The sequence below is a fragment of the Hevea brasiliensis genome, chromosome 7 (genome assembly GCF_030052815.1).
Source record: "Hevea brasiliensis isolate MT/VB/25A 57/8 chromosome 7, ASM3005281v1, whole genome shotgun sequence".
Taxonomy (NCBI): domain Eukaryota; kingdom Viridiplantae; phylum Streptophyta; class Magnoliopsida; order Malpighiales; family Euphorbiaceae; genus Hevea; species Hevea brasiliensis.
This window is the reverse complement of record NC_079499.1, coordinates 101,802,210-101,823,686: the sequence shown is the minus strand read 5'-3', so window position 1 is coordinate 101,823,686 and position 21,477 is coordinate 101,802,210. Positions and strand designations below refer to the sequence as shown.

Here is a 21,477-nt window from a genome sequence, read left to right as displayed (position 1 = left end):
ACGAAGATAGGATAATAATAATAATAATAATAATAATAATAATAATAAAATTAGGTAATGATGGGAATGACTTGTGTAAAGTTGGCAACTAAGGGGAGGTAAGTGGTGTGGTGGTGCATACTATATAATGGTTGATTGATTCCTTAGTGATTTTCCTTTTCATATTCTTCTTTTTCTTTCTTGTAATTTATTTATTTATTTAAAAAAATAATTTATTATTCTTGAAATTCTATTTCATGCTACTACTTGTGGTGTTATTCTCAAGTGCAATATAAAGTGGGTTGCCACTAAGAATGGCTAATGTGTCGTCACAAATGTGCATCTTCAAAAATTAAATTATCAACACAATTTTAGATTCCCTTCTCTCCTCTATTCAATTCTACACCCAAATTCCCATTCCCATTTGCACTTTTTTTGCCCATTTGATGTGCTACACAAATTCCCCTTTTTTTAGTGTTAAACACGCACCTATCCATTTTAAACCCCCCTTCATCAGATAAGGTGTTTGAGTTATGTATAAAATTTGATAAATTTTTTTTTCTTAAATTAATTTTTGGGGTGAAATTAAATAGAAATATTTTTTTTCTATTATTATAAATTGTTGATTTCAAATAATACATTTTGTTTATCAAGAACTCATTTTGAGTAATTGAACCTGACTTAGTTGAATGATAAAAAGTATATCACTCACTTCATAAATTTATATTTGAATTTTCGCTCTTTTGATTCCTTACCGAAAAAAATTATTTTTAATTTATTTCAAATAATATCATTTTATTAAATGTTTCAAATTCACATTTTTATGTGCCTTATATAAATTCTGGACACTTTTTTGAAAAAAAAAATAAAATAAATTCATGACTCTAAATAATTGAAGGAAACTTACAATAGAAATGTATGAATTAAAAGTATAATAAAAAAAAAGAGAAAAAACTAAAATTGAGATAACAATATATTATTTAATTGCTATGTTTTTTCCTTTAGTAGGAAGTTTGTTAAAATTAATGAAAATATTAAAATTACTAAACAAATTAAATAAATTAGTTAAAACTGACTAATATAAATAAAAATATTTGAATAATTTATTAAGGGACGAGTTTAATTGTTTTTAATTAAATTTATAGCTAAAACTAAAAAATATGAAAAGTTTATAATAAAAATAATAAAATTAAAAAAATTGGTTAAAATAGATAATCAATTTAAAATTTTTATTTTTTTATTATTTAACCTATTATTAATCAATTTGATTGAAAATTAAAACTAGTTTATCCATATAAAAAATAATTTATTTAATTGGGCATATAATCAATAATTTAAAGGCCAATTTAATCTTTATTAATAATTTTTTAATAGATGGTTGCCCTTATTGTTTGATGAATGGCTAACTTGTCTCTAGTAAGAAAATGATGTGGCATGCACAGCTGCAAAAGTACAAAACTCCTGAAGGAAAGAGTAAAGCTCTGATATATATTATATATACACACACACTCTATAGATATCAACTTTGGTATTCATGGGGTTGATTAGAGCTTAGAAAAATTAAGTTTAAATTTTATTTTTTAAAATTTTTTATTTTAAAAAATAATATATTAATTGATTACTTAATTTGGTTAAGTTTTTATTAAAATAAAAAATATATAGCTTTTTGTAAATCATGATTCTACCTTAATATTAAATTAATTTTATGAATAATTTAATCAACAATAATTTTTATATTTTTATATTTTGGGTTTTGTCATTTATTCATTTATTTATTTGAAGATATGTACTTGAGTTTGTCGCCAACCAAATGTTAACGTCATCCACTATTTTAATATTTTTCATGCTAATCTTTCAATACATTATTATTTATATTAATATTAAGAAAAATATTATCTTCAAAATGCATATTAATAATCTTTAAAATTTTATTTTCTTTTAAATTTGATTTATTTTTATTAAACATGTCTGATTTCGATTTCGATTTTGATTTAATTTTTTGTAAGAATTAGAATCAAAATTAAATTTTGATTCTTTCAATTTTTTTTAACTAAAATTATAATCAAATTTCATCGGTCTTAAGTGGTTTCAGTTTTGATTTGATTATAATTTTAATTTTGATTTGTTTTGACTTTTATTTTTACATTCAAAATTACTGTATTATTGTATTATTTTCAGAATAATAAAAATAATTATATATTTATAAAATCAAAGTATTAATAAAAATAATAATACTAATATCAAAATAAAATTTCAACAAATATAAATATAATAACTTATTCAAGATAAATATTAAAAATCAAACTAATAATTATCATATAAAAATATAGAATAATATCAAATATTCACGGATAATATATTTATGATTAAAAACAATAAAAGTATATATATATATTGACAAATTAGATTAAAAAATATAAAACAATATATAAAATTAATTTTTCGATTTGATTTTGGTTTGAATAGATATCGATTTCATTTTTTATTCAATTTCAGTTCCGTTCTTGATGAAGTATCAAAACCAAATCAAAACAGTAAAATAGGTTTGGTTCGGTTTAATTTCTATAATGAAAATTCTTTTTTAGTTTCAATTCAGTTCATCATTTCGGTTTGGATCTCTAAGAATTATGCACAATTATAATTTTAATTATAAAAATTTTGAAATAATAAAACATTTTTAATGTTTTTGTAATAGCATGAAAAATTATTTTTTTTTTTAAAATCAACTCAAATAAACTCTTAGCATATGGTAGTTAATGGTTGAAATGCAAAACAAAATTAATAATAAAAAAAAATCTCAATTAATTTTCAAATTTTGATATAATTATAAGTTGTGAATCATATTAATTAAAAATTAAAATATTACTCAACGTACACTTTAAATTTATTAAAAATTTTTCTATTTTTAACTAATGCAATTAAAGGGCAAGCTACATTCATTTGCAAGAGCAGTCAAAGATAGGCTTGGAATTATAAGAACTCTTTCAAGCCTAACCTCAGAAACATCGCAAGGAGAACCCAAATCTTCCAAAAAGTTACGAAAATTAAACACGAGATTAGCCATTAATTATATGCATACTAAAAATAAACCACATAACCTAAGAATCTTTGCCTAATAAAATAATAAGAGAGAATGGTGATGATGAGAAGAGATAAAATAGAGAGGATAAAAAGGAGAAAATAAATAAAGAAATTATAATAAGGTTAATATTTAATTATGGAATATTTATTTTGTAATAAGCTATTAAATGTTTGTTTAGCCCAATCTTGTTGGAAAAAAAAAAATACTAATTTTAATACTTGGAAGCCATTTTTATGCACACCCATGGCCCAATATCTTGGCTATTAGGCCTTACCAGGCCACTCCCAACCCTGTCATGGGTAATCCATTACTTCTGCTTTGGAGAAATTGAATTTAGTTATGTAATAATAATACTAAGAGAGAGAGCAGATGGGGTGAGTTCTATAATTTGTATAATGAAATCCACCCTATAAATATACTTCATAATATATATTAAGTTATATTTGATAAGATATAACATAATGTAATAAAAGATATAATATATTTTAATTGTTATTTTATTATTCTATTTATTTATAAAAATAAAATATGTAGTATAATAATAATAAATTTTTTTTAACATTTGCATTCAGCCTTATATATTGTGTTGAGGGTGTTCCACGTATTTACAGGTCAGGTAAGTTTTACTCTATCAAAATGCTCAATTTACGATCGGATTTTATTTATTTGATTTATTAAAATTGGACCTCCATAATAATGCGGTATTAGGTTTGATGTATAATTAACTTACTATAGATTTTACGAGTCTTACGTTAGATAAATAAAAATTATTACAATACATTTAAATAAATAAAAATTATGCATATTTTGTAATAATAATAATGTTGATTAAAATATAATTAATTATTTAATATAATTCTTATATTTCATTAAAATTTTATTACGTATAATTAATTAAAATATATAATACAAACGTAATTTCATTACAATTTTAATAATTTCCTACCAAACATAAGTGTAACTATTTTAAGTAAGAATTTATCACAAATAAATAAAATATGTGGGGACGGAGGCGAGGGCCAGCCTTTGCGATTTAAGAAAGTGATAGAAAGTGGAGGCCCAAAAGCTCGACAGACAACAAATTAAGGAAAGATAGCCTCTTTTAACTGCCTGCAGCTGTTTCCACTCAACACGGATTGAAGCAAATATATATATATATATATATATATATATATTCAATGGTGTTGATGAGAAACGGTTGCAAGCATTTAAAACGTCATCTAATTTAATGAGAGTAGTTGGAAAATATAATATGGCATAAATTTTTTTTTTTATATAATTTATCATGTCAAAAATTAATTTTATCTAAATAATATTTTTAAATTTTAATTACTAACATTTTATCTCGTAAAAAATAATAAAAAATTATTTTTACTATATTTTTGAAGAATTTTAAAATTCATTAATTTATAATTTTTGACATTATAAAACTATATTCATTATATACATATATGTTCAAAATAATAATTTTTTAGTTAAAATTTTGATTCAATTAAAAAAAATATTTTTTAAAAATATTATATTAATATATAATTAATTATTCATTAAAAGATTATCTACTCTTTTTTCTTTTCTCTTTTAGATCTGCCATCAGTGAGTTTCTCATTGGTGGTTATCTTTAAATCAATTTTTTTTTATTTTTTATAATAAACTCTTAAAAATATTGTCATCACGATTTCTTTTATTTATATGGGTTTCTATCTCAATATTATTCATTTAATTACTTTCACCTTTTAAAGGGATTAGTTTATTAAATCCCCTAATGTCTAAAATCACTTTTAAAGGAAAATCCACAATTCTACTTCCTTGTACTATTATTCAAATCTTTAATTTAAAGAGTATAATTGCAATAAATATTTACTTGTTGATACTCCTAGAATTTACTATTTAAGTGCCTTCCCCTCTTAATTTGAATCTCCTATTTCTGACCCCATCTAGTATTCCTAAGGCTAAGGTACATCTTAGTTTTCTCTTATTTTACAAGGTTTAGAAATGGAAGAGAGAAAGGCAAAGGAAAACAGGAAGGAAAGGGAAAGTGAGAAGATTATGGAATAAGAGGGGAATGGGTTTCTAATAATATCTAAGGTTTTCTTCCCTCTTCATATTCTATCTCCCAAAGTTTGGTGGCCAAAATATATCTAAATTTCTCTTATTATATTTGAGTTTATTAGAAATAGATATGAGATTCTTTCCTCCAATATTAGAGTCTTATTCTCTCCATCATTAGGGTTTTATTTTCTCCCCTTAGCGGGTTATATTTACACTTTTAAAGTGTTTCAAAAAACTTTTTGATAGTTCAAAATATAGCGTGAGTCGTTGATTTATTTTAGTCGGAGATTTTAAATATTCAATAATAATATTTTATCAATGGAGCATATTAGCGCAATCTATTTTTTCATTGACATTTAATGGTTTAATATCTTTTGCTGGCTATAAAGTAACAGTTCTCAAAAGGACAGTATCGTAAAAAATTTTTTGATCATCTAAAATGAAAAAATGACTAGTTACTATTTGAAGAATTATTCTGCTCTACTAAAATCATCTTTAAATAGGAGATTTTAATTGTTCATGTTTAAATATTATATTATACTTATCTTATGATTATTATTAATAAATTGTCAAATTTTATCAACAAAAGATATTCATTTAAAAAATTATTTATAATTTTTTTATATTTAAAATCTAAAATTTTTAATAATGTTATTTTCAAATTGCAACGTGGAATATGTTATTTTTTTCTACTTTATTTACACTTTTATTTTATATGTTAAATAATTTAAAAATAATAAAAAATAATTTATTAATTAACTTATTTATTTATTAATACTTAAAATAAAGTTATGATTAATTAAAAATTTTATCATTAACAAAATTTTGTGATATGATTATGAAGATATAAAAACACATATTAAATTAAGTTATTAAAAATAAAATAAAAAAATAATCCTTTCGACACATAGACTAAATAATTAATTATATAATACACTAAAAACATGTAATTCTTTACTTATATAAATATAAAATTTATTTTTCACAATTTATAAAATAACCTACATTTATGTGAGTAAAATAATTAAAGCATTACTGCACTGAAAAAATTTCAATCATTTAGTATATTAAATAATGCTTTTTTTTTGAGAATTTAAATAATACATTTTATTATTTTCTAAAAAATAATGCATTTTATTATTCTATACTTAAAGCAGAGGCAGAGTATTATTATTATTAGTATTATTATTATTATTATTTTAATCAAAGCAACTCATGAATTTATTTCGTGTTTATGGTGGCATTATGTCCATTTTATAGTAAGATAAAATATAATTTATAGAAAAAAAAATTAATTATTTTAGAAATTAAATGACGAATTTTAAATCAAATATGTTGTGTGATTATATATTTTACTTATCTTTATCAAGTGTGTATATATTTAACACGTGCACTTGGATTATACACTAATACATCTATAAAAATATCTTCAAATATCCAATTGACCGTTGGGTCAATTACGAGAATCAAACCCAAAACTGGTTTGTTTTTGAATTTTGAACCGATTAAAGTAATATAATCGGAGTGAACCAACCGGATGATTTGTACTAATTCTTTTATGGAGGCGAAACCGCAGGTAAATTGCACCGAAAAATAAATATATAAATTATTATTTTTTGTTTATTATTTTATATAAAAAATAAAATATTAATAAATATCATTTATTAATAAAATAAATTTTTAAAATTTATTATTATTTCATGTTGTAAATTAAATTTTACAACATGAAATAATATATATAATTAATAATTTAATGATAAATTTAGTCAAAATAAAAATAATTTTATTGAAATAATTATTAATTAATTTAGTTATAAAAATAAAAAAAGAAAGAAATGAGAAATAAAATAAACGGATAACTTTATTAATAATAATTAAGAAAGAGAAAAAGAAATAAAAAAATAAAAAAGATAATTTTATTTTTTTTAATTTAAAAATTTATTATTACAAGTTAAATGAGATTTAAAAAAAAATAAAATTAAAAAGTTCATTTTAATAAAATAAAATTATTAAAACAAAATAACCACCCGCGAAATAACGTTCAAGAGCAGTATTAAAGTGTATATATATAAAAATTTACATAATTAACCCTTTAATTTTTTTAAAATTTTTAAAATTTTTAATTTATCCTTACTTAATCCAAATGGCAAAATTATAAATTTACCATAATTTTCTCTAATCTCCTTAATATTCTTTATTTTCCTCTTCCTCTAAAAAATTTCCTAAACAGGATGCGAAACGCCAGAAGCCACAATTTTCTTCCGACGATCATTGACTGCCGAAGCCATAATTTTTCTGTGTTTCAATTTCTTCCTTCGAACCAGTGCCAGAGACTCTCGTTTTTTACCTTCATTTTCTTCTATTGCAAGCCAGAGTGTTCATTGTCGAAGCTAATAACAGGATTCGATTGTCGACTGCCAAAGCTCCATTATCGAAGCCAAGAACCAGATTTCAAAGTAGCCAAAGCAGAAGCTCGATTGGTCGTCTGCTCTTTCAAAGTTACAGCTGGTATTGCTAATATATTTCTTTGTTAATATAAATATATTACTTATTGACATATATCTTATGGTTATGATTAAGTGCATTGATGGATTACTGAGCAATTAGGATGTAAAAAATAACCTACTTTTTGAACAAAATTTAATCTGGAATTTTATATAAAAAATGTTCTGCCTTATTTTCGTAGGAAAAAAAAATCGAATTTTATTTTCTATTTTCCTTAATCTTAATACGTCTCAATTTTTTTTTAAAAGAACTAAATCCTGTTTTCCTCAAATTTATCAGAATATTTTTTATTAGGATAACAATGGATCATGCATTTTCAGATATTCAATTTAATTAAATTTTATTAAAATATATCTAAATAATATATAAGCGAAGTTGAGATATGTTTTCAACTTTAAAAAAAATAATATTTGAATTTCATAAATTGGTACTGGTACATAAATTCTCATTTATTTAAATAATTAATTAAATGTATATATTATACAATTTTATAATAATATTTACAAATTTCTGTATATTATGTTATAAATAAATAGGTTTTAAATATTTTATAAAATTATTAAAATTTTTAAAAAATAGTTTATTAATAAAAATATATTTTATGTAAATTATTAAATAAAATAAAATAGTTAAAATATTATTTAGACAATAATTATTAAATTTTAGATGAGTTCAAGAGATTTTAAATAAAATTTAATCAAATTTAGAATGAATTCATATTATTATGATAATAATATTGCCATCTTAATATAAATTTAATATATATTAAAGTTAAATGTTCAAAATTATCTCACAAAGAGTGTATCACTTAATTTAATAGACATGTGGTATAATACTTTTTTATTTTTATATTTTTATATAAAAAAATTAACTTACCATATTAAACATTAATTTTTTATATAAATATTTTTAAATTTCAACTACTAAAATATTATCTCATAAAAAAACACTATCTAAATTTTCATTTATTACATTTTTTAAAAATTTTAAAATTTCTCTAATTTAAAATTTCATGTATTATAATACTCCACTCATCATATTATATCTCTAAAATGAATAATATTTTTTAAATAAATTTTTGATTAGATTAGAAAAATAGTAAATTATTTAAAAAATTACATTAATATATATTTAAATAATTATTCACTAAAAATTATTTATAAAATCTAACATTTATTTTAAATTCATTTTTATATTAAAAATTTAAAAATTTTAATAAAGGTACTTTAAAATCATAATCTACATTTTTTTAATCTTTTTGTTAAAATATAATTAATTTTGAAAATAATAAAAATAATTTATTAATCAATTTATTTATTATATATTTTTATAATTAAATAATTATATCGTTTGCTATTAATAAATTATATACAGATAAATGAAATAAAATTATAATTAATTAAAAAATAAAATTTAATAATATAATTATAAAAATATTAAATTATACTATTAAAATAAATAATTTATAATATGCAAGAATAAAACGATTGATTACGATTAAAGTGATAATTAAAATTGTGTAAAATTTAAATTTATTAAAATTAATCTTAAATTATATTAAAATAAAAATTTTAAAAATAAATAATTGTTAAAATTTTTAAAATTAAAGTCAAGTCAAAATTTAAATTTAAATTGAAAGAATTCCACAACTAAATTACAATTATACCTGTTAAGAAAAAAATCAATTCTCCAGGAACCGGTCACCACTCCCAGCTGTAGGCAAATTAAACGTCAACTAGAATTTCAACAAAAGCTAACGATGAGACGTTAGTAATTAATTTAATGGAAGTTAGATGAGTTAGATAACCCAAGTTTAACCAGATTCTGTGGTTAACAACGTCACCATGGTTAAACACACCACGTCCATACAAGAGTACAAAACACGACACCAAAAGAGGGAGAAACTTAAATCAAAAGCGATGGGCTCAATAAATTAAAGAGAAAAAAAGATAGTGGTAATTAATAAATCATAATCATTAACATTTTAAATATAAATAAAACCCAAATATTATCTTGTCCTTACTATCTCTTGCGGGCTGCCCAAACCCCCGATCTTTTTAATTTTTATGCTGAGAAGGACCCTGCCCGTCCCGCCCGATACCTGACCCTGCCCGATACCTGACTGAGAAATTTCGGGCAGTCAGTCACCTACACCACACCAGTTCTCTCTCTCTCGGTCTCTCTCCCTCTCTCTCTCTCTCTCTCTCTCTCTCTGATATTTTTCTATAACTTGGTGTCTCTGTGTCTCTACGATCACGATCCAACGGTCCAAAATGAACGGAGCTCCTTACGCTTATTTCTCCAGGTTTTAAGCCCGAAACCTCCAGATCTGTTCTCTCTGTGCTCAGATCTTCAATTTCGGTAAGCTTTTGCTCTATGATTCGCTTTTTTTTTTTTTTTTTTTTTTGCTTCGAATTCTCTGTTTAGCGTTTCTCTACTTTATTTTTGCTTCAGTTCGAGCTTCCTTTTTCACTTTTCACTGATTATGTAATTCACTTGGTGAATTTCTTATTTGCGTACGGTTATGAATGTTTTGCGTTTGTTTTTAGTGGAATTTAGCCTTTTTTGGGTGAAATTTAGCTTGTTTTGCTTTAATTTTTTTTTCTTTTCATCTGATTTTGGTGCTTTTTGTGCGAATAATTTCGTTTGTTACGCGAAATTTTAGTTAATCTAGCTATGAACTTTACTTGCTTTCGTGCAGTCTTTGAATTGAAGGCAGTTACGGTGCAATCTTAAGTTCTTAACGTCCAAAGCTTCTATTTTTAGCTGAAGTTTGACTAATATCTTTCTAGTTCACTGCTAAACTCGTCACCGGCGAGTTTTCCCTTCACTGAAAGTGGTTTCTTGTCTTTATTCTCTTAAAAGAACAGCTTTTCTCTGTTGTTTTTTTTTTTTCAAAGAAATCCTTAATTTTATTTTCTCTATTCTAACTTTTTTCACTGTTGAAGAAACATTTTTAGTTCACAAAAGTGCTTTTTTTTTTTTAAAAATTTTTTAAACAATGTTTTGCCTTAAACTCGTCGAATTTGGTGTGAGATCTAACGGCTGACTTAGGTGTTTGAGTAGATCTAACGGTCGCCAGTTTATTGTCTTGTTTTTGCAGGTTTAATATTTGTATTTCTTTTTTGACGCACGCAAATGGAGGCTAGCTACGGCTTAGTGACAGTTGCGCTAATTAACGGTGCACTAACGTGCGCCGTTGAGGCAATAGCTAGTTTGCTAGTTTCGGCAGCATTGGTCAAAGCAGCCCAGGTACGCCAAAAAGGTTTTTAAGATTTTCGTTTCCTAGTAAAATTTTGGGTCAGTGATATCTTAGCGTGCGCCTTTTCTCCTGAAATCCACTAAAACGCGCCTCTGCTTTTCCTTTCTAACATGCGCGCGCCACCTCCTTTCAATCTCGTCTGAAGGTGTTCATATTTTTTGGTCTGCTTCAATTTTATCTTTTCTGCTAACATGAGCAGGCATGGCGTGGGTCTGTCCTTTGCTAACTGCGTTGTGGGATTTTTTGGGTGTTCCGACTGTTTTCTATGCTTTTTGTATGGATAGTTATATTATTCGTGCCTTTTCCACACCAGCTTAACGTGCGCCCCCGTTCCCTAATCCGGTGCGCTTTTATTTATTTTTTTTAAATTTCGTTTAGTCAAGTCTACGTTGAGCTAAAGTGAGCCGGATTTGGAAGGAATATTTAACAATAATTAATGATCTAGTTTGAGTCCGGATTTTTACACGTGTGGCCTGTGAGATATAATACAAAATATTCTTTTGTCGTGTATAACGATTGTTGGAAATGTTAAAAGTCAAAGGAGAGACATTGTTCTCGTTTATGCCACCAATGTTGGGCTTGGGAATATTCGTTTTATGATGCTGAGTTTATAGAGTCCGTCTTTTTTTTTTTATACATATAATTAAATAATATTTAGACTTCTTGTTCATCTAATTTGGATTTTTTAAATCTGGGACGGTGCAGATTTTCTTCCGAAGAATATTTTGGCCATTTTAAAATTAAAAAAAAAAACTTTTGAGTTAGTTCGTCATCGTGATTTGTGCACTTATACAAGTATTTTGTCTCTTTCTAGGTTTTTTTTATTTTATTTTTTAATTTTTGTTTAACTTCATGCCTCTGGCCTTTGTTGGTATAGGGTTTTGGTGCGATCGTTAGTTGACAAACCCACTAGCCTGATTTCCTGAAACAAGGCTCTAGCCAAAAAAGAAATCCAATTTAAATGGATAAGAAATTACTGATGAAATATCAAATTTTGGGATATGTGATACTGATCACTAATGATATATGTAAATTCTCTAAATTATACTAAGCACCCCACAAGATTGAATAATTATACAAACCACTTCTAATTATATTATGTGATCAGTTTGTTTCTTAATTGAAATAGGCTGTTACAGCTTATCTTCTAAAATATTTTAAAAAATAGGATTTGGACGAAAACTTGTTTGTCATAAATTATAGTCTGTGGATAATTAATGTAATCATTCAAGCTAGAGGAGAAGGTTGTGTATTTTACCCGGATGATCAGTTTATACTATTTCTAGGGCAAGGGCGCCTCTAATTTCTCACTTGGGAAAGGGGAAAAGAAGGAAAAAAGATTTCCAAAGACAGAATCATATTTCCAAAGATTTCCAAAGTAGTTGGGGGGAATGTTTCTCTCTCCTGTAAACAGAACCATATTTCCTTTTCCTGCTATGGTGGCAGCATATTCTACTAGCACAGAGGCCATGTCACCCATTCTTTTTGAAAAAATAGGGAACATAGAATCTGAGCCTGTCTATTATTCTTGTAAATAAATATTGTTTATGGCCTATAGGTTCTTAGTTATTTGCTTTTCACCTCCTCTTTAAATAAGATTGTTTATGCTGGCAAATGTTCTCATTTATCTTTCTACTTTTTGATAAAATTCCATCAACCTGATTGGAGAATTTATCCCACTTTTTAATCTTCACATATCCTTTCTAATTTACAATCTTCGCATACACACTTATAAAGCTACTGTGAGATGGACTATAGCAGCAGTGGAAATGATGCATTTAAAGCTTTCTGCTAACATTGAGGGTAATATTTGTATTTGGCAAAAAAGTGTCCTCATAAATGAATTTAAGGTTCATAGGGCAGTATCAATAAAATTTTTTACTTATGTACAAAATCTGGTTTGACTGAAAGTGCTGAGAATATAAACCACTGTGTCTGTCTTTCTTGATAGGGCTGGTCTCCCCTGGAACTTATTAATTACACAAGATGTCTTTGGGATAGCTAACTCTAGTGAAATTGTATTGTGCAGCATGCTACTAATTCAACAATTTGAAATACCACTTGCAGAGCTTGCCTCGAGCTATGATTTATTATTTTGATTTTGTCTAACCATCTTCTTGACCTGCTGTGGAATGCACTTTATAAAATTTGTTTCAGGATCCCGTGGAATTCTTTCTGACTAACAAACCTAGAATGAAAGGAGATGACGCACATGGCCAAGCGAAGCCAGTTGATGCAGGTGGAGATGATGGCAATGAAGATGATGACGATGATGATGAAGGGGATGGGGAATTTGGAGAAGGCCCAGAGGAATTATCATCTGAAGACGGAGGGGACAATGGCAACAACACCAATAACAACAAAAGCAACTCAAAGAAGGGTCCAGATGATGGAGCAGGGGGAGCCGAAGAGAATGGAGAAGAGGAAGAGGATGATGATGAGGAAGATGGTGAAGATCAAGATGATGACGACGATGATGATGATGACGATGATGATGATGATGATGGTGGGGACGAAGAGGAGGACGATGTTGATGAAGTAGAGGACGAAGGAGAAGAAGATGAAGATGAGGAAGCCCTCCAGCCCCCCAAGAAGAGGAAGAAGTGAAGTAGGGTAAAGGCAGAAGGCTCCTCAGATTATACTGTTTTCTATGACTTGTTACTTTTAACTTTATGGATCTACTGAGATTATGAGGAGGCTTATTTAGGGATAATGTTATTATGCATAATTATCTTATTTTCTTTGCATGATTAGAGTACTTAGAACTGTGAGCAGTGAGCTGCGGCAAGTGATTAATTCGACGAAAAATGTGATGATCATGATCTTTAGCAACATTTAATTAGATCTTACTCGTAGAATTGTTAAGCATGTTATTGTTTTAATTGGGTTTCTGTTGCTGATTTTTTTTTTTTACTTCATTTGCATGTCAGCTGATTTTTTTTATTTTATGGAAGATAGATGCATATGAGCTGATTTATCGACTTGCTAATAAGAGCAACAGATGTATTATGATTTTTATTTTAAAAAAAATATAATTATGTCAAAAAATTTTTTTTTCATTTATCTTCTAATCAATTATATTTTAATTTTTTTAATGAAAAGTTAGTTATATTCTAATATATAATAGAAATTGCTTCTAAAAAAAAAAAAAGGGTTTTGCTTACTCCAACGTTGATGGCGAACCATAACTCGGGCTTTTAAGATTTATTTATTTGAGATTATGTTGAGCACCATTATTGAAATTGTTATAAAGACAATCGCGTAATTAAACATTCGCTTAAAACTCCATTATCTAATTTTTCAAATTTTATTTTGATTTATTTAATGTTATTATTATTCATCGAATAATTAATTGTCCATTTGATTAATTTTTTTAATCTAAAAAAAAAAAACAACTTTGAATCTCATGTAACATCGAGTGTTCATAAAGAAAAAGCAAACATAGCCGTTATAACAAATCCCAAGGCTAGCAATTACGGTTTGTACAAGAAATTTTTTCATCTCATCTTTAACCTTACAACCTATAAATACTTTTTTTTTTTTTTGAAACTTACTACCTATAGATACTTATAATTAAAAAAAAGAAAAATGAAATCGTTATAGCTCTAAACAGAACACATTAGGAGAAGAATCCCTAGAATTGAAATCAGCAACAGAAACCCCATTAAAACAATAACATGCTTAACAATTCTACGAGTAAGATCTGATTAAATGTTGCTAAACTTACTACCTATTCTGTTCGAATCTCACTTATCTATGTTTGGCTCTTTTAGAGAGGCATTTATATCCAGGCAACAGTATGGTAATAAAAACAGCCAACATCCCTCCACTGGTGAAGTATAAGTAATCATGGGAATGCCCAGTGGTTGATGGGTTAAAAGTCTACTCGGTACCTCAAGTTTTTGAGTGACTCGTATCAAACTCCATACTTGAAGTATCTTCTTGCAGACGTCTGGTGCATGCTTTCATTTATTGCTGAGTGTATATATGCAATCAGCTTTTCTTATTAGATAAAAATCAACCTTAGCGATCGGCAGAATAGACTAAGTCAAGCTCGCAAATGGCTTCAATGGATGACACGTGTCAATATCTCAAAGGAAGATTATCAATATGCAACAACAAATAGAATTAAAAAAAATATATATATGAAATTCTTATAGAAGATAATTTCTAAATGTAATCAAACCATTGAAAATAAACAATTTTCTAAAAAAGTTTACCTCCTAAAATATTATTTTCCACAGAGATGTTACATTTTCACCAAACAAATAGAACCTCAAATCAAAGATATCTTACAGTGAGTGGGGTTAAAATTTCATAGCACCAACACATGTTGTGGCTAGATTATTAAAGCAATGTTCTTTTACTCTAATGAATAGATTTGCTATGTAATAACATTTAAGAGCACAATATCTATTCACAACCTAAGAAAAAACCAGAATCTACCACTCAGCAAGATATGCAAATTCTTTTCCAGGGCTATACTCTAATGAATTGCCAGAAAAATCTATACTTCCACTTAGTACCATTCAATGAAAATGGAATAAAAAAAATTGTGGATCAAGCAACCAATAAATGTAGGAATTTTATAACAACCAGAATGTTGCTTATGGCATCTGTAAATGCTAACTTAACTTTTCAGTTAATGCAAATGTTTGATTCAGAAAACATCAAAACAATCAAGCAATTTAAACACCATTGCCATTACTCATTATAGATTTGCTTGTATTTGAAGTCGTTTTATGCCCCTACCAATCATCATGTTCAAGTCTTCAAGATAACAAAATTTCCTTCCATAGCCTAAATGAACATGGTAAATTTCACTTTTAAAGGACCTATATCACGCCTGGAAAAAGGGCAAATTGCAGTCTGCACATTAATCTCTAGGGCACTCTTATCATTAATGAACATATATATCTAAACTCCTATTACCCTAATTGTGCAAGAAAATTATGATACCTTAGCAATGTAATACGGTCACTAATATTCTTTTTTGTATTTTCATGAGTTGTGACATAAGGGAGACAAAGGAAGAGGGGGACAAAAGAAAAGGGGAACAAAGGAAATAAATGAAAAGAAATCAATTATAATTTGAAAAAGGGGGGAAGAAATAGGCATAACAAGATTCTCCATTCAAGTTCAATCCATACCATTTGCTAACCAATTTTCTAAGGACAGGGTGAATCCTCAACTACCAGGACCTTGCATGTTATTTTCTCTAAATTTGCACCCAGCTTGTCTTATAACTAACACTTATTCTTAACTATAGATCTATCAAAGATAAATCCACATCCTTTTGCACCCTGAAATTGAAAGTTCTATCAAGTGGATTTGTGGGCATTCACTAAACCCTAAGGAAGTAAAAATGTTAAAGGCGCAAAATCAATTCCGTGATTTCCATGTGATAAACGATAAACATTTAGGGCAAACGATAAACATTTAGGGCCTGTTTACTTTGAAAAACAGTTCTCCATTTTTAATTTTCCATTTTCTAATGAAAATTTCATTTTTCATTTTCCTGAAGAAAAGGGAAAACATGAAAAGGCGTGTTCGGCTGTCAATAATGGAAAACATTTTCTAATTTAAAAAAAAAATTCATATCCTACATAATTAAAACAATATAAGGAAAATAGTAGAAACCAACTTAAAATTCTTTTTCAAATTTTAGTTAAATTTTGAAAAACTGTCACATATGAACCAAAAACTATCTTAGTTTTTCACAAGTGAACAGGCCTTTAAATTTTCTCAACCCATAAGATAAAGGACTCTAAGAAATCCATTTACAGGTCCATCATCACATAACCAAAATATAGAGTTGAAAAAATAGAGTTGCTTGTGTCAAAGCTCAAAATCCAAACCATCACACGTCCTAAAACTTCCAATCCAAAAAACAAGTACAAGAGATAAAGCTAAACCAAGCCTCAAAGAATAAAGTCATTTTACCTTGTAAAAATTGGAGAACATTGCTTACAAGTTACAAGATAGCTAATTCCTCAAATATGTTAGATGCAAAAGGAGGTTTTAGTAAGTTTCAAAAAAAAAAAGAAAAGGATGTTTTAGTATAAACATAATATCCATAATAACCATGTTGGATATATGTGAAGGTAGATCAGAAAACAAAATTTGTGAAAATTTTACATAACAATAATGCAATACAGCATATCCAATTTGCCTATTAACAATGAAAACAACTTATGCATTCCAAAAGTATATGCAAGCACAAAATAAAAAATATAGTTAAATTTCAACATTATTAAAATAAGTCAGAGGAAAAAAGGGGAAAAGGCCAAAAATAAAGAAAATAAAATTTCATAAGAGAAAATCCAAGTTTTCAATTCTTACAACAAAGCAGGTATAAGAAAGTAACAATAAAGGAAAAAATGATGAAGATTAAGAAGAAAATTAGTCCACACAGCCCTACTTTTGGGTCACTCAAAATATCATAAACTATGAGAAGTTTAATCCAACTTCAAATTTCTTCTAGCAATTGACCCATAATAACTTCATAGATAAATAAACCCCAAGGTGCATGAACATCGTTCCAAAAGCTCAGCAGCAAATCATCTGCAAATATGCAGCCCAAGCATGCAAAGGAAATTAAGCAAGCTAAAACATGATTGTCCTTTCAAATGAAATAATTTTTTTTTTTAAACCTGTAAATAAAGTCAAGCTTCAGAACGCAAAATTATATATCATGACCATATGTAAGAAAGAAAAATTAAATTTATGACAAAATCACCAAAAATAGAAATAAAAATAGAAGTTGCATTGTGAGCAAAACAAATTGTATGGGCAAAAACATTTTGGGAATGGCATAAAATGGCCCAAAGAAGAATTGGAGTTAAATTATTGTACAAGCAAAAGAAAGAAATAAGAGAACCAGAAAAGATTCATTTTGAAGGTCTCCCACTGGACAGGGCTTCCCACATTGCCGACTCTATGGAGAGTTAGATGCATGTATGTGAGGAAAATTAGAAAACAAAAAAGGGAGAAACTTAATAAGGATGCATATAAAAACTATATATTATGCAGCACTCTGGGGATGAGAGTGGTTTCAAGTAAAGATGAACTCAGTAACTTCTATAATATTGGTAGAAAATGATCTGTAAACATAGGATAAGCTGGAACCAATGTTGTTAGAATGTAAAAATTCTCGATTCAATTCAAGTCAATTTCCCACCCTGAAAGTTCAAGTCCAGTGGCCGAAATGCAAATTTACATAAACCAAGGCCAATTGGAGTGAATCAATTGTCTGTGATTGAAACGAGTATGAACTTGATAGTAACTATTAGTTCTTTCCTTATTGAGTAAAACCCAAATACTCATCAGACCAAACAGACTCAAAACCTAATACTTAACACGTTTCCTTTCAATTCCGCCCTGAAAAGAGCACCATAAAAGGACTTATTTACACATGCATGCATCTTCTCCTATTCCCATCCAAGTTTCTGCACTTCTCTTAGCACTTGAGCCAACAGTTGACTTACAACTCTAGAAAGATATTTTTCCTCCACATCAACTCTTTGCCTCTCACCCTCTCTTTTTTTCTCTCTTTTCCCCTTCCTTCTCCGTTAACTACTGTTGTGAGTTGTTGTATCGCACATAATCACAAAATTCCTATGCCCATCGGGTGATATGTAATACCCATATTATCATTTTGAAGGTAAGCATCTTTCCTATTGACACATAACATTTTCCAAGGCATCGGTTACATTGAGAACTAAGAAGATGTCAAAGGGTTCAAGTGGCCCTGCATATTTGGAGTATAAATTTAGAACTTGTAGTATTTACCATAAGCTATTTTGCAAGCCAAATATCTTGTTTAAAATAAACACTCAGTAGGTTGGCAATCATCAACAAGAAGAAACAAAACTGTGTATTCATTCTCATCTTGAGAGTTGAGACTAAGCTTAATGGGATTTTGCTATCCTGGTGCAAAACATCTATGCAATAGAAACTTAAAGCCTTTCCACTGCTGTTCTGTTCCGTTCATTTTTCCTAGTTCATACATCAAACAATTCCATCAGTAACCATTATAATTTAACATGAGTACAAGAATTGTGAACAGAAACGCTTCTCTAGTTTTTTAGAATGTAGGAATGATATAGAAAACAACAGAGTAAAACAGATAACATGAAAGTTGGATCTAATATTTAAAGCCTCATTTAAAATGATTCAGGCCAGAAGGAATTCAAATTCAGGAAGATAACTAGTTTAGATTGTTTGTAACAAAAACATATCTAGAAGTGAGAATTATTTTCATATCAATCTTAATATGAATGAAATTAAGTGAAAAGTATCCTATAATGTACAATTTATTGTCAACTCCACAGGATTTAGACCATATTTTGGATGTTTCGGAACTACAGAAGCAATTAATATTTAGAATGTACCAAAAAATAAAGTTGAATATGCATAAAAACATAAGGTCATAGATTAAACACACATATAACATTATATAAATATGGCTTAAATAAACCATACCACATATGTGTTGGATATCAAGCAAATGACCCAAAAAGCTCCTGACCCCTACGCACCCCGCCCTGTCCTGTCCGTGCATTTGAATAAACATGCTGCAACCCCCGACCTGCCCCATAATTCCCAAGCAGTGACTGACGTGCAACTCCTAATCCTCCAACTTGACGAGTTGGCACGAGACTCTGGCTCATTGCACCAGCCATTACCGGACTAATTATCCCAGTAGGACCAGGAGAAGCAGCAGCAGCAAGTGGGTTACCCAACAACCCTCCATAAAGTGGATTAAACCCAGGGCGCTGTCCAAACAATGCGAAATTCTGCGCTGCTGCTACTGCCGCCAACACCTGACCCTGCGGTAGTTGCTGTTGCTGTTGCTGTTGCTGTACCTGTACCTGCACCTGATTAGTCTTGCTCTTCCCATCCGTGGCTATAGAGCAATGCAACTGCTGACCCTCAAACACTTTGTGTGGTTCCTCCAGTGCCCTTTTAGCTCCCTCCACCGTCTTATAAACGAACAAAGCAAACCCTCTCGACCTTCCCGTTTCTTTATCAAAACCTGTCGGCCCAGACTCAATTTCTCCAAACTTAGCAAAGAAAGCTCTAAACTTTTCTTTATCAATACTCCCTTGCACATTACCCACATATATCTTCCTAGCTCCAACATCCTGATTTTTAGCTCCGTTAACTGGCCCAACAGACGCCAATTGGCAGTTGGCAATCCGATTATTAATATTCTTCTTGGGATCTTTTAACGCCATAGCTGCACCTTTTCTCGTCTTGAACAAAACGAAACCGTACCCTTTAGCTTTCCCAGTGACTTTGTCCATTACAACGTTGCAATCCTCGATTTCTCCAAAGGGTTCGAATTCGGAGAGGAGTTTTTCACGCGTGATGTCCCAGGTAAAACCATGGACGAAGATTTTCCTGTGGGACGCCTCCCGGTCCGCGTGTTCATTGATGAGGGGATAAAGAGAGGGGTATTTGGCAGCCGCGAGGGAGAGGAGTTCGATGAGCTGGTCTTTGGTGTAGGGTTCAAGGAGAGTTGGGAGATCAATGGAGTCAGAATCAAAATTGGAATTCTCATCGGAAGCAGAATCAGAATCAGTGTGGGTGGTTTTGGGAGGAGGAGTTGGGAGGTGAGCTTTTATAATCTTTCGTTTCTTGAGTTTGGGTTTCTGGAGGGGATTTTGATCGGCGATAATATCTGACTTTTTGATGAGAACGGTTTTTTGGGTTTTCACCATTGGAGAGGGAGAGAGAATCGCGCGCGACAGAGAAGGTGTGCTGCTCCTGGGTACTGTAACTGTGTAAGCTCAGACCAGTTTTACTTGGCCCGAGTAAGAGGATTGATGGGTTATTAAAAATTTAATTAAATATATTTAAGTTAATTAAACATAATACATATTATTATAAATAAATAAATAAATAGTACCAATTAATTAAATTTTAATTATTTAAAATCAAATTATAACTGTTATCAAGTTATATTTTGGTTTTAAATTTTATATAAAAGTATAAGAAATATAATACATAAAATTTTTTTATAAATTTATAATTATCTCAAATTAATTTAATTAATTTTATTTAAAATTTTTTTATTAAATTTTGTGTTAATTTTTTTATGAACATTAAAAAATTATTTTTATTAATTAATTAACTAACTGAATCAACTGAATTTTAACTACTAAATCAATTAAGTTATATTAAATTACTTTTTTACTTAATTTAATTATAAATTTAAATTAATTTAAGAGCTGCTTTAAAATATCATGTTTCAGTCAATAAAAGGAAGGATAAAACAGTAAATAAATTAAAGGAGGCGGACATTATTGGCAAGTTCTTTTTTTAAGTAAATTTTTTTATGAGCTATTTGATTTAATTAATTATTATTAATAGCTAATAATTAATAATAGAGTATAATTGATATATTTTAAAATTTTAATAAAATTATATTTAATTATGAATATTAATATTTAAAATGATGATTTTAAATTTTTAATTTTCTAAAAGATAATATGTTTCATTGTTAAGATACAGATAGCAACTAAAAATATAATTCTTAAAAAAATATACTCTTATATATATATTATCATATGAAAATAAAATTTATAATTAACTT

General features: G+C 27.9%; 2 protein-coding genes across 6 annotated transcripts; one reads left to right on the top strand and one right to left on the bottom strand.

Moving 5' to 3' along the window:
* Nucleotides 1-9,554: 9,554 nt before the first annotated feature.
* Nucleotides 9,555-13,759, top strand: LOC110671024 (uncharacterized). The gene is made up of 3 exons (XM_058150353.1): nt 9,555-9,976; nt 10,719-10,867; nt 13,035-13,759. The coding sequence occupies exons 2-3, from the start codon at nt 10,754-10,756 to the stop codon at nt 13,482-13,484; spliced, it is 564 nt and encodes a 187-aa protein (XP_058006336.1). The 5' UTR covers nt 9,555-9,976; nt 10,719-10,753; the 3' UTR covers nt 13,485-13,759.
* Nucleotides 13,760-14,496: 737 nt separating this feature from the next.
* On the bottom strand, nt 14,497-20,717 carry LOC110671022 (UBP1-associated protein 2B). Of its 5 annotated transcripts, none has more exons than XM_058150348.1 (2): nt 19,362-20,717; nt 14,497-14,941 (listed from the first exon to the last, which is right to left on the bottom strand). In XM_058150348.1, exon 1 carries the CDS (start codon nt 20,600-20,602, stop codon nt 19,379-19,381), a length of 1,224 nt encoding a protein of 407 aa, XP_058006331.1. In that variant the 5' UTR covers nt 20,603-20,717; the 3' UTR covers nt 14,497-14,941; nt 19,362-19,378. The 5 variants fall into 5 exon arrangements, with proteins under 5 accessions (XP_058006331.1, XP_058006333.1, XP_058006334.1 ...); XM_058150350.1 differs by having other exon boundaries at nt 14,497-14,852; XM_058150351.1 differs by lacking the exon at nt 14,497-14,941 and adding an exon at nt 15,417-15,723.
* Nucleotides 20,718-21,477: the final 760 nt, after the last annotated feature.

Bases quoted from the DNA above. Each gene is read 5' to 3' on its own strand.
- LOC110671024 (XM_058150353.1), top strand. From the start codon at position 10,754: ATGGAGGCTAGCTACGGCTTAGTGACAGTTGCGCTAATTAACGGTGCA. The intron at 10,868-13,034 runs GTACGCCAAAAA...AATTTGTTTCAG, and splicing joins CATTGGTCAAAGCAGCCCAG to GATCCCGTGGAATTCTTTCT.
- LOC110671022 (XM_058150348.1), bottom strand. From the start codon at position 20,602: ATGGTGAAAACCCAAAAAACCGTTCTCATCAAAAAGTCAGATATTATC.